Source organism: Mastacembelus armatus, chromosome 7 (assembly GCF_900324485.2).
Source record: "Mastacembelus armatus chromosome 7, fMasArm1.2, whole genome shotgun sequence".
Classification (NCBI taxonomy): Eukaryota; Metazoa; Chordata; class Actinopteri; order Synbranchiformes; family Mastacembelidae; genus Mastacembelus; species Mastacembelus armatus.
Genome location: NC_046639.1, coordinates 2,269,999 through 2,284,113, shown reverse-complemented (window position 1 = coordinate 2,284,113; position 14,115 = coordinate 2,269,999). Strand labels below are relative to the sequence as shown.

The 14,115-nt window shown below is 41.2% G+C and overlaps 1 protein-coding gene across 1 annotated transcript in view; it reads left to right on the top strand.

The window, feature by feature from the left end:
• LOC113146209 (ELKS/Rab6-interacting/CAST family member 1-like) overlaps positions 1–14,115 on the top strand; it is a 133,502-nt gene that overhangs the window by 95,094 nt on the left and 24,293 nt on the right. Inside the window, exons 18-19 of the mRNA XM_026333551.1 lie at positions 659–820; positions 4,771–4,836. Coding sequence (XP_026189336.1) covers positions 659–820; positions 4,771–4,797 — 189 coding nt within the window. The 3' untranslated portion in view covers positions 4,798–4,836. The remainder of the gene's footprint in view (positions 1–658; positions 821–4,770; positions 4,837–14,115) is intronic.

The following is a 14,115-nucleotide window of genomic DNA, read 5'->3' as shown; positions in this document are numbered from 1 at the left end:
GCAGTTGAGGGAATAAAGCTGAGACTGTCAATATATCTGCACCCACTCTGTCTCTGTCTATCTCACAGGCAGCTGGCCTCAATGGAGTTTGGCTGATTGTTAATGTTACTCAGCCTAAGCTGTTATCTCTTTCCAAAGTATTGAGGTTGGCAGTATGACAGCCTCTTCCACATGTACTCACCCAAATACGCACAGACACACTCACACAAAGGACACATAGTCTTACTTACCCTTTTATAGGCAAGTACAAAGACGCATACATGAGTATGATTTTAATCAGTGTCATATAAAATGAGGTTACTTCACCTGGGCCAGAACGCCTGTACCCTTAAGATACATGAAACACTCACTGTTTCTAGTAGGATTCATCTAATCCAATTAAATGATAATCTGCAATATGGATGACATTTGACAGACTTACGATATTTTCATCAGGCACACCGACTCACTCGATTTATGACTTGTCAAATGTTGTTAGCGGCACTCTTTTTATCATCTTAAATGGCTTTCAGCAAGTTTCCCCCATCCAGGAATCTCACTGCCTAATCATTCTAAGACAATTTCTAAGAAACAGAAAAGCATTGTTGGGAATATAAATGCCTTGGTGTATGCATGTTATAATTGTGCCATGTGCGTTTTCTTGTTTTCTTTTTTGCAGACTCAGAGCAGAATGAAGCTCATAGCAGATAACTATGAGGAAGAGCTCATCCATCCCCAGCATCATCCTCACTATACTCATCACTTGCATCCATCAAACCTGCATCACCGAAGCCTGCCAAGAGGGCCCCCCCATGCCAACCACCGACCCCCTATGGACCAGGTCAGTATAAGTGTGCACACACAGATGCACACTCACCCACAACAACCAGTTTCAAGCCTGGCTTGTTTATACAGGTTGATGTTTTCATCTTTTTACTTTGAAAATAGTCCTCCTCACCACCAGTCAGTTGTTGTCAAACTCAGCAGAATAAAATTTCCCCTCTCTCTTCTCCTCTGTGTCTTCTCCTTCAACCTCATTTGTTTCCTGCCAAGTCAGTTACTCATATCATTTCGATAAGAGACCTGAAGGTGAAAGCTGCCAAATGAGTGTTTTTGATTGATGGAATTTGTGTGTGAGATTAGTTTATATATCATTCATCCCTCATATGAGCTCCTTTTCCCTGTCTTAATGTCATATCCAGACTGCCCTGAGGACAAACTTAATGTGTCTGTTTAAAGACAGCTGAAGCACAAACTGTTGTTGTTACCAGCACAAAGTGTTTGTGTGTTTGTCTAAGTGTGTTTGCATCCAAGTAACATAGATGTGTGCATGCCTGTATGTGTGTATGTGTAAATGGAGGTGCACACCTAAGGCTTTGTTGATACTGTGTACCCAGATGAAATCACTAACGGGAGAAAGCAGGCTTCAAAGTAAGAGAGATATGATTCAACTTTCCATTTGATGATAAAAGCTTCTTCCTATCTGACTGTGATATAAACTCATCACAGTTTAATAGCTGTCAAAAGGCTGTGTGTGTGTGTGTGTGTGTGTGTGTGTGTGTGTGTGTGTGTGTGTGTGTGTGTGTGTGTACTTGCATGTTTTGGTGGCTGGTCCTCACTTGTCAGACTGTTGACATTAGAATTAGGTTTAGGTTAGGGGACGGGGAAGGGTAGGGATTAGGCATCTAGTTGTCATAGTTAGGGTGAGGTGCTAGGTGCATTAATGCCAATGTCCTCATAAAGATAGAAGTACGTGTGTGTGTTTGAGGGTTTTGGATGGATACCTTGGGGATTTCCACCTGAGTCTAACTTCCAACATCTATTCTGTTTGATATACTCTATTACATTTTTCTAGACTCTATAACTGGTTCTGAAACTATAGTCTAAATTGGAGTCAAACATGCACCGGGGATCACCCTCCTTAATACCTCCCAAACAGACGGTCATGCATACAAGCACGCAGTCATATCCATGCATCACCCCACACATACCTTGACAATATGTAAGAAGACAGGATTTCTGGTTCTAATTTTTTTTTTTTTTTTCGCTTTTGCCTTTTATGCCTGTGGAGTTTTTCACTCCAAAAAGAATGTGAAGGTCTGGGCTCGATTGACATCCATATGCACACATTTCACTCAAGAATCTCAGATGCACTTGCGTTACGTTAAGATAGGGTATATTTATGCGAACATTTGCATCCATTTCAACCACAGAGTGAATCTGCATCGACTTTCGGAGATTTTTATGACAGTCATATGCTTTAGTGTATAAAGGTTTAAGTTCAGTGAGGAAACTGACATGGAACATAGCTTAACCCTCGAAACCACCTTGTAATCCCACAAGGGCCACTTTTAAATTTTTGCTGTGTAGTTATTAGATTATGTTATGTTTTACAACTGACATTCTAAAATAATATCATCAAACTATAAAGTCTCTGCATTGGTTTATGGTATTGCAGAATACTCGCAACCACAGGAGGCTTGATATTAAACTCCGAGCTGCACTTCTTAGTATCACACATTACTCCCCCTTTCATTTATGAATGCCTTTCCCTCAGTGTGTCTACCCAACAATGTGCTACTGCAGTGGTGTTTATAGTGTTTGACATATGAATCAGTAGCTCTTTGCAAAGTGATATTTTCAGCTTTTCACGTTGACTGAAAAGCCAAAGAAGTATTATTAGTGTAGCTGGGAAGTCTTGTTAAAAATGTAGGGAAAAACAAAGTAACTCTGGGCCAATTTGCTGAGTTATAATTTAAATTTTTATGTCTATACAAAGAAACTGTGATGGCTCATACTTTGTATGCATCATTTGGGACAAAACTGAAAGTCAGGGTTTTAAATGGGGCAAAAATGGAAATATATTAAATGTGTCTGCATGTGTGTGTGTATGCGTTGCTGAAGTAAGATACCAGATCACACAGTGGCGTCCTGAGGTGTTACTGTTCCCTCTAACACAGGCCTCCTTTAATTTCTCACTCTCATTAAAATGTGATTAATTTCTCAATTTGTTTTTCCTTCTTGGTTACTTTGTCCTGTCCGTCTCTCTTAGTTTTGTTACTTTATCTCCTCTTTTGCTGCTAATGTAATTTTTATCATACCTCTTCTGTCACTTTTTTTTACTCCTTTATATACCTCTTTTGTTGGTATATGCTCTTCCCAACCACCTCTCTTTCCTTTCTCTCCATTTTTTCCATTCTTTTTTGTTCTTTCCTTCAGTTGCCTCTCTCCTTCCATCTTTCCCATTTCAAATGCAATATCCAAATGCGGCCAGGCCAGTGGTTCAATGCAGTGCTGGGTCCAGGAGCACCACTCGAAGGATGATTGATGATGATAATGATAATGATGATGAAGAGGGTCTGCACGCTCACCCTAGAGACCACAGTGCCTTTCCAAGATACAGCTGGTGCCATGAATAACATAACAGTGACCACACATTCTTTTTAGTTATTTATTTATTTATTTGCATTTGCATTTACGCAAACACAGATTTAGACACACAGCATGCACACCCAACTGGCACAGTTAAGACGTGATCGCAAATACATGCCCTGGAATAGTGGACACCTAAATGCAAAAACACCTCAAGGAACTAAAGGAACTAAACCACACGTCAGTCAAACTCTTTGCTACGACTAGTGGGTTCATCTCTATTCTCCAACTACGTTCCGTGCACTAAAATGATAGACTAAGTCCATTACATAGGACAAGTGAAATCTAATCTGAGGAAACAAGTACAGGAAGTGGATTTAGTCTCTTGAGATGCACCCCAGTGTGCAGTTTGACAAGCATGTTGTGTTCATGTTGTTCTCATTTAGCCATACCAGTACCACTACCAGATATTTGGCACCAGCCTCAGAAGGAAATAGAAAACAGCCATAAAGTGTTTATCAGAGAAAGAATTATACAACCTTTTCTTTTGGGTTGTTCTTTTTTTTTTTTTCTAAGCCTTAACATACTGCCTGCTTCACATTTATGAGAAGTAGCACATGGTATTTGGCCTGTTTGTGTAAATGTGTGTGTGTGTCGCTGTGTATGTGTGTGTATTTAACCTGGCAGAATGAGTGGTTATAGGTCTGGCTCTGTTTAGAGGGGCTGTCACAGCCATTCATTGCATGTTAGCCTTTAGCATCTAGCATGTTCCATTGAAAGGCCATTATAAGTATAGCTTAGCTGCTTAGGTGTAGCCTACTGAGTTTACCAAGGCTGTCACAACCACTCAGTCCAACCAAAGCCACTGTGGACTGCAGCCAAGACACTTCTGTTCTTTGCTCCGGTGTAGCTTTAGCATAGACTGCGCTTTGTCGGAGCCTAGCTCAGCATTATGCAGACAGGGGCTCGGCTATAGTGAGCTGCCAGCTCATGCTAACCATCATAACGTTAGTGTCTGAGTGAATTAGACTTCCTGTTAGCAGGGCTCTTGTCTGCACAGTTTCAGCCCCAAGGATACGCCTTGTGTGTTTAGTCATTGGTCCCTAACCATCATACTAAGGAAGGCATTTCATGATATCATACACAGCTTTGCTGAATGAGGAACATGAACAGGACTGTTTTGATTAAAAGCCAGAGGGGTTTAGGAGGACCATAAGATTAGGCACCGAGACTCTACCTGTAGACGCACACTCTGGGCCAACATTTGTAGAGTAACTAGTTTGTTTTGAACTAAGGTGCCATAGATGCTGTAAATACATGCTGTATGTTTTGGCATGAAGTGTCAGCAACATGTAAACTGATGGTTAATGAATGCATGATGACAAAAATGATATAACATCTTCCTTGTTTTTCTCACAGGATGATGAAGAGGGAATATGGGCGTGATTACCATCACCGTGGGGACCCTGCATCCATTTATTCACAGTATGTTTCCACTACAAACTATTATGTTTATCTTTAAATTTTAGAGTTAATATACTCCATGACACTGTGTAGTACTCTAGATCTGCTCCAGATATTTTAGTGATCTCCTACACAATAGGCTTCTTCAGTGGGCTTGAGTAACCATTAGCTGGGAACACTGATGATACCACAATAACCACAGCATTACCCAACTCTGACAGAAGAGAGTGTAATAGTATCCGGCTCCTTTTCCCATCGCTTATGAATTTCAGTTGACTAAAGAGTCTCAGTTGATTCAGAGGTTTCTGGCGGGCTTTCTGTGATGTGTTCATTTTTGTGCCATGTGCTGTCCGTGCACTGCGCGGCTATATAGGTTACTGTGTGGTATTAGACCTCGACACACCCAGCAGCCTAAAGCAAACGTACCAGGACCCAGAGGTGATAAAAACGACACAGTGAGAAAAACCAGAGATGGACCAGTCTGTCTCTCCGTGCTCCACTTTTTCAGTCGTTGTAAAATTTTACCACACTACCCCACCCTGTTGTGTGCCAGTGTGTGGGGTAGTTAATTACAATACAACACAGAACAACCATGATGTTTTGTTTTTTTTTATTTTTTCAACTTGCAGGCTGAAAAAAAAACATAAAATGAAGAATGCAGAGTCATAAAGGATAATTCCTGTTTTGGGAGTTTTATATCAAAGCCCCCCATAGACTCAGGATGCCTTTGAACGCAAAGGTGCCAAAAGAGGCCTGTGCAGGAAGGGATATGATTTGTTTAGAGCTGTGAGTCCAAGACAAAGAGAGGCAATAGAGAAGCGTAGAAATGCATATGTGAAAACCAGAGAAGTAGAAATAGAGAGATGGTGAAAGAGGGGGAAAAGGGAAGGGCGACTATGTATTTATGTGGAAGCATTAGGAAAAAAAAACAGGCAACATGGTATACTCAAAGTTTCCAGTGCATCTCAATCTTTTCCCCAGTAATCCACAGGTAGACCATCACAAGCAAATTCTCTCTCTAACCTCAATGACTTAGTAGTTGTACACTTTGCCCTAGTGGTGCTTTTGGGATTATGAGTCCTGTATGTGGTGAGCAAATGGCTAGTACAATGCAAAGCTTTAGTGTGTTTAGTGTTTATGGATGTGTACACCATTTGTAAGCTGGTCCTGAGCTTTATGAGCTATACAGTGCCGGAGCAGCCCACATAGCCTATAATCTAGTCCATGTGTGCTGAGAATGCAGTAGTGTCAGGATTCACCGTAATGAAACAGAGCACGCCGCCCCTTTTCTCTCTCTCTTTCCATCTCTCCATCTTTTTCCATCACTCCTGTTCTTTCCACCTCTCCCCAGATTGGAGCTTGCTGTGCTCTAATGTATATTCCTTCAAGGTAAACCTGGGGTGGGATCTGTGACCAGCCTACTGCTTCAGTATCTCCAATCAGATATCATGACGATGTGTGTCCACATGTTGGTGTGTATTAGTGCTTCTTATCCCAGTCTAATAGAATAAGCCAGTCACATTAGCCTTTAGCGCTGAGTGGTGTTGTGGCTAGCGATATCAGTGCTGCTCATCTATCCACTGCTGTTATTCTGGCAGTGCACAACGCGAGCACAGCTAACGTGTATTAGCCATCCTCTATGGGAGAACAGATGGGAGCCATTTAGCAGTGTGTAGCTACAGCGCAGTAAGACCAGACCTAATCCCCATATCCTGTCCCTGAGTGAGCCCTTCCTAATATGAGCAAACAGAGATGACAGCACCGATAGACGAATAGCCAGGGATCCTCATGTCTGCATTCATGTGTGTACTGTACAGCATATCACTGTCTTCGGTGCTTCTTATGGATAGGCTTGACTCCCACTGCTAGGCTGCACTGGCTGCAAGTGCTGAGTTTGAGTTGGCAAGTTGGAGTTCTGAGTGTCCAGGTGTGGATTTGTATTTGTTAGCCATGGTTCTGTCGAGGAGGACACTGGGCTCTTATTGGCTCTTTATGGTTGTGTATGTCCTGCTGTTGATTACAGAGGTTTTGTTTACACTCTTGGCCTCCCAGTCCCCCCCTCTAATGAAACAGGAATGTCCTTTTGGACGGAGAGCACAAGAGGAGGAGGTTAGAGGAAAAAGTAAAGGAGAACATGGGGCCAAAAGAGCGAAGCAGAGTGGGGGGAAGAGGTTTTCTGGAAACATTATGCTTTTATCCCACCGTGAAGTTATTTGTACTGAATGAAGCGAAAAGGAGTTGAGAAGCTTTCCAAGTGGGGACAGAAATATGTTTGTGTATACGTGTATGTGTGTGCATGCAGGGAAGAGGAAGGTCTTGTTCAGATTAACACAAGACAAGTAGATGGTGTTCATTTGTTCATGCTGTGTTTGTACTAAATGCTGTATTTGTATGATGACATTGTGTACATATGTCAGTAAGGATCCCGCTTATCTGTCCGCACGATTTAAGGAAATCTAAAAAAAGGAGTGGGCAACTGAATTAACTATAATTATTTATAGTGTGTTTGTGATTGACTCTTGTTTGTCTATTTCTGGTTGGTTGGTAGCTTCAAATCCAAGGTTGACCAGACAAGTGGCTCCTGGTGGTCTCTGTACTCTGTGTTATGAGATTTGTGAGGAACCTAAGTCTGATTAACATGTCTTTGTGCTGGTACTGTGCATGGGTTTCAATCACAACTTATCCAGTTAAACTGAAACCTTACGTTGTTCGCTGTAAGCTGAGCTGGTATTGAAATGAAAATATAGGTAAGAACCTTTTGCCTGTAAATTTATTTTCTTAAACATTTGTGGATGGTTTCATCACAGCTTGGGTAAAACTAAGTGAATCACCTCTGTAGATATGTAGTAGATCTATTTAAGGACAAACTGAAAGGTAATTTTGTCATTTTGTTAGAATAAAAAGTCAAACTAAATTCCACTGTAAATGTTTTATGAAGTTTTTGGGGACTGGAACTGGAATGGGTGTTTTAAAAACCATAAATGCAGTACAGGCAGAAATGACAGGTAATATCAGCTGTTAGAAGCTATGTCAACATCTGAGATTTGTTTTGGTCTGTAGCCATTGAGATTGATTGCTTTTCTTTGTGGTCTTTTATCTTCAGGTCGACACTGAAACTTCAAATCCAACCGCTCTCACAGTGCATACGATTGATATTGGAACATGAAATTATGCTATTAACGGTAGCAATTGCCAAATACCTTTTATTGTCCACAGTTTTACAGTTATGATGATAACAGTTTACAGCTCCCATGCGTCAATTATCATTGGCAAGTTTTCCAGTAGCATCTAAAATGGTCGAGTGGAGCCACCTTGTCAGCGGCGTCTGCCAGGTTGAATCTTAGACAACAGCAAAATCCCACACATAAATTACTACAAGCTGATGGCAAATATTTTTACAAGTCGCCTGGAGAAATATCTGCCCCATGTTGTGAACAAAGTTCAGTAAGAGTCAATTAATGAACATGTTGCTCTAATTTTGAGTTATCGAGATTCAGGGGTGAAAACAAGATAATGGTTCAGGGTTTTTTTTCAGTATTCTGCATTACACGTTGGGTTTGTATGTGAAAATTTAAGTAGTTGGAGATTTTGTCAGAGTTACAGTCTCTATCTGGATATTATATACACATAAAAAAAACTATTTTCATTTGTACAATAAACTTAGGTTACTGCATTGGCTACAGTTTTTGTGAGGCTGTCAATTATTCCAAATCTTTTGTTTTGAGATTTCACTTTTGCTGAGCATAAAAGGTCTAAGTAATCACTTTTGCCCTGTGGAACATACAGAGACACAGGGCTTATGTCATGGTAATGTCTTGTTAAATTCTAATACGTTATTAGCAGATATTTGTCCAGGCTGTGTCCTAATGTCCACAACTCCCACCTGTGTGATTTTATGTAAATGTGTGTGCATGTGTACCCACGCATAGAGTGTGTGTGTTTGGGTAATGTCTGGGTATGTGGGTATGTCCTCGTGCATATAGCATAGCCATGTATGCCATGTGTCTTTTGTGACTGGTGAACCAAAGCTTGGAGGTCAGCAGAGGCGTCTGACCGAGGCCATCCCTCAGCCAGCTGTCAGCATCATCACTCTATGAGGGCAAAGGTTGTTCCACCAGGCTGAACATGAGTGGAGAGAAGGCAGTAACTCAGCAACACCTGAGCACAGACATGTGAGAGGCCTGTATATTGTATCTGTTTCAGTGCATCCTGAAACAACACAATTGTTCTCCAAATTGCCCTCTTGTGAAAAAGCAAGGTGCTACGTGTCTTTATGTGCAGAGACACTCACATATGCACACTCCCTTATTTTGGTTGAACTGAACATTTTGAGATATTGAGAACTCACACGTATGTAATAATAATTTAGACTGTAGTTCTTAAGTTCGATATAACATATAGGCCACCCCTTATATATATATATATATATATATATATATATATATATATATATATATATATATGCATAAAAACCAAATAATCTGCTTTAAGAAAAGCAAATAAAAGAAATCTTCTGTCTGAAGTTTCTTGGATAATGTAGTAGGGCAAGAATTTGGCATTTGACAGAAAATTAGATTTTCATTTTAGTTTGTAAAAGGTGTAATACAGGAGCTCTATCCCACTCATCTCCACCATGGTCTCATGAGTTTACTGCAGTTATACTGTGGCATTATGATTAATTTGACAATGACATATTGGTGTTTAAATGCCCTGCACAATATCAGCTTTAAGTAGGTAAATGAAGAGCATGGATAGAGCCGCTTTGTCATTGTCAGCATGTGAAGCTGTAGACAGACAGGACCCAGAGACGCCTCTTCAGACCCAGCAGACAGAGGGGTGGGGGGGGCGGAGGAAAGGACTGGCAGTAACTACGAGGCAGACAAGTTTATTCATGTTTTATGTGGTTTTCTTGAAGTTGTGTGAAGGGCAGAAGAGTTAGACACTTGATGTGTGGATCATAAGGCATATCATCCGAGAAAGCTCCTTTTCTCAACCCACAACACAATCATTACACACGCTGAGACGCGGCCACACACACACACACACACACAGACCAATAGTGAGGGTTAGTAATTCTGGTTCTATAATCACAGTTAAATCCCTACACATCGGTGCTTAACCATGAAATGAAAATTTACGTGTGTGTTCATCTAATCAGAATGAATCCATGAAACCCTGTTTGGGAAACCACAGCAGCACAGCCTGAACATGCAAATCTGAAGAGTTATCTGTATTGGCCACACCACTGACTTCACTTACTGGACTTTAAGGTCGACTATGTACTTGAGCATGGAGATGAAATGAATACCAAAAATTAGATTTCTCCCACAGCCCCTGAAGTGGCCTGATTGTGATTTTTCCCCTATTTTTACCTCATAAATATATAAACAGTGTAGGGTAACGCTGACGTTTGTTGGAGTGTTTTTTGACTCAAATGTGCAAACATATCTGCCAGAAGTCAATAAGCACGTTCTTTTACTTATCGGGTATCTAATCGTATTGGCACGTTCTCATTTATGACCACTAATGGCTCAGGCTCAAACTCTCAAGCATGCTCTACCTGTGCCAGTAACATTCATCTTTTTTTTTTATTTTTACCTGATGGACATATACATGAAAATTTACATGACATGGACGTGTGACTACTTTTTATCTAAACATTAGAACTTTAGACGCAGTATTTCTATAAGCCAGAACACTTCTACTAAACCACCTCATTCTACTGTCTCTGTCTGAACATGCCAGATGTAATTCAGTCTGTGTCTGTAAAGTTCTTTCTGCTTTGCTTTCCATGCAGAAATGGCTTAGCTAGCCCTTAGCTATAAATCAGCTTACCTCAAGCTGTCGCTATTTTTCACCTTCTAGTTTCTCTGTTTTACTCTTTATCAGTTATCTCCATCGCTTCTTTAAATGCCATTGCCACAAGATAGATCCAAATATCTTTGTGGTTTTCTCACAGAGACCAGGAATATTAGAAATCCAGATCTAAATGTCGTGGAGGAAATGTGTGATTTTGAGGTCAAATTAGAAAAAAAAAGATTTATTGATTGAATGTCTCTGGCAAGCTCTTATTGTGCAGCCATCTTGTGAGTGTGTGAGTAAAAGCAAAATCAAGAAAGAGCAAAAGGGAGAGGGAGAGGACGTGGCCTTATTGTCAGGGTGTTTTGTGAGCTTATGGAGATGGCAGTACACAAAAGCCCTTCCCTCAGGAGAAACCTGCACCTGGGGAGGAACATGTGAGCATTGCGTGCATTTGTGTGTCTCTGTGTGCATGCATGTGAGACGAGAGAGCGAAATCACTGTGTTTAAAAGAGTCCTCTCAGTAGGATGCTCTGAAGGTCATATCCCCAGTTCAAGCCGGATTACATCCCAAAGGGAAAGTCTGAACATCCACAAAGACACACTGATGGAGGGAGGTATAGGGATTTGGAGACATAGAAAAGAGAATCGCAGCCTTTTCACTTTAAACCTGTTATTTTCTTCAGACTTCCTGTGCTCTCCTCTCTTTCCCTTTAAAACACACACACACACACACACACACACACACACACACTAAAAGCACTAAAAATACCACAAAGCCTCAGGTCTTGGGTAAGGCCTGTGTTGTTCCCCAAGCTGTGTTTTAAACATATAGACCCACCCCTAGGCTGCCAATCATAGATGTGGCTACTGCTCCGAGACAGAGAAAGATATTCAGGGGCAGTGAGAGGGAGCTGAGGGTGGGAGGGTTGCAGTTGCTACAAACTAAGACTCACATCTGCTGAATTTACCATATGTGACATTTGATCACTACTGATATTGTACCACTCACTTACTCACTCACACACTCCGACATATAGAAGTTTTGATCATACTTATTCACTGCTTCACTCCCATATGCACACAAATGGAGATATAAATTCACTTATTGCCTAATAGAAAACATTTATAATGAAGACTGACACCCATGGAAACAGTGTGGTGGAGGAATAACACAAAATGTATTTTAGTAAGTAATACCAGAAGGAATTTTACTATTTTCCTTCCCTATTCCTGAAAAGCCAGAGCTGCTATTGGACACTCCTTTTAGAGTTAAAGAGGAAAACTAACAGGAATTTACTTGTTTCCTCCTGCTGAAAGTCATCCCTGTGCAGCCAGTGAAGAGGCTTCGTAACTCAGGCTGTCGTTGAACTGCTACAAGAACGTCAACAAACTTTGGACTGCCACAGAACATTAAGTGCTGACTAATGAACTAGTTAGGCCTCGTTTAACACTAGGCTTCAGTTTATTTCTCACACTTGTCCAAAGGTTTCCCATGTCTAGGAAACTTAGGAAAAGAGAAATGTGAAAAGAGAGTTTTGTTATGTTGTCCTTTGTCACAACAACACTTTCCTCCGTAATTGATGTCTTGCAGTGTAATTAGCTGTGATAGCTTTCTTTTTCTCAGAAGAGCTGCTGACATATGATATCAGTGACCTTTTCAAATGTTTAAAGCCCCTGTGTCTTAGGGCTACAGAATAAACTTCTCATTTGGGCCCCACACTGAAAAAAGCGTATAAACCTCTGGCCTGAACGAAAGTTAGTTCAACACAGCTCAGTGGTCTGTTTTCTGCCAGGTTGTGTTTTCCAGTGAAACCTTAGAATTGGAGGCCAGAAGGGCCTCTATCTGTCACTCGATGAGCCAGGACAAGCAGATTAGTGCTAGAGCTGCTCTGTGTGTCCCTCACAACTTACTGTATGTCACTGCCATAATCCTTGTCATCAAACCAATGGCTCCTTTACAAGGCTGTCTTTCTCATGAATCTATGCACTCACAGTCACATTCACACTTGCATATAGCTTACACATGTGAAGTAGAACTCTCTCTACTAGAGCTCTTTCTCTCTCTGTTATCTGGGTCCATGGAAAAGCCACACTTGTACGATGACATTCAGCACAGGATTAAAGCCCATGTAAGACCCTCCTCAGCTTACAGGGCTGCTGCCAAGAGCAGATCTATACAACCAGACACTCCAGCCGTGCACACACACTAGCAGAGACACAACTGCATGCAAGCACACACACATCTTGTAATCAGGCAAGCACAAACCCGTTTACGTGCACACACATTCACACACAGATCCTTGCACCCTTGTGTTGCTTAGCATGTCGCCCTCTTGTTGCTCTATACGAAAGGAAGCCTATCTCCTCTACAGCACACTACTAGACACAGTCATGCACACATAGAGCTCATACATGCACATACACACTAATATCCTTTTTTCCAGCATCCCAATACACTGAGTATCCTTGCAGGGAGTGAGCCCACACACCCATCCCATCTTTCTATTATGGAATTGTGCAACACACACATAAACACACACAGGTCATGCAGTGGTGCTGCAAGGATGGACAAAGAGATGAAAGGTTGCAGTAGAAAGACCAGATAGACTGGAGGTAGATTGAACACAGACTCCCTGGATTTTAGTATGACATGGTCAGGACCTTAGTTAAGACACTGCTGTGTATCTAGGTTATATTGCATTATGTGTTTTTTGTTTCTGCATACCTCTGGGGTTAGTTGGTTGGTTCTGGAGAGGATTTTCAATGGAATGTGTTCTGATTGGCCTAGACTGCGGCTCTTTCCCGATTGGTTGTCTATTCCCAGGGTACCATTTTGGGGGTTGCTTTGAAGGGCATACTTGTCACTCCCTCTCCAATTTTCTCTGTTTTTTCTTCTCTCCAGCTCTATATCTTGTGGAGTGCCACTGGGTTTGTGTTGGAGTTGAGTATGTTTAACAGACTAAAACAGAACCAGCAGGGGGCTGCTCTGTGTTTCTGCAGAGCTAGCTCGCACTAACCTTAGGTGCTAAGTGGTCAGCTACAATGTGCTTTACCAAATTTGCAAGAAGTAGAATAAAATGTCTATCGTGTTTGAGAAATATAAACATGTTCTGTTCTACTAAAATAAGTCATCACATGCGTGTGTTTTATTAGACACAAGGAGTCATGCATGAACATTGCCCAAAGGAAATTCAGTGTATTTTTAGTGTTATTTATTTAGCCAAGAAGACACTTGAATCCTGCTGATATCAGAATACTTAGAACTATCGCCTCAATTTTCCTGTGACACCCAACCTGATCTTTAAAAACACTGCTATCACCCAACTAATAATAAGCTGTTAAGCGCGAACAGTACACCATTTGGGTCAAGATGAGAGAGGGCTCTCTGAGCAAGAGAGGCTTACTTCATTATTCTTTCTCACCAAAAGCAGAGTAGAGCATGTCAGGATAAAACCACTCATCAAGAGGAGCCATTGTGTTTTTGCTCCACTCTAATAT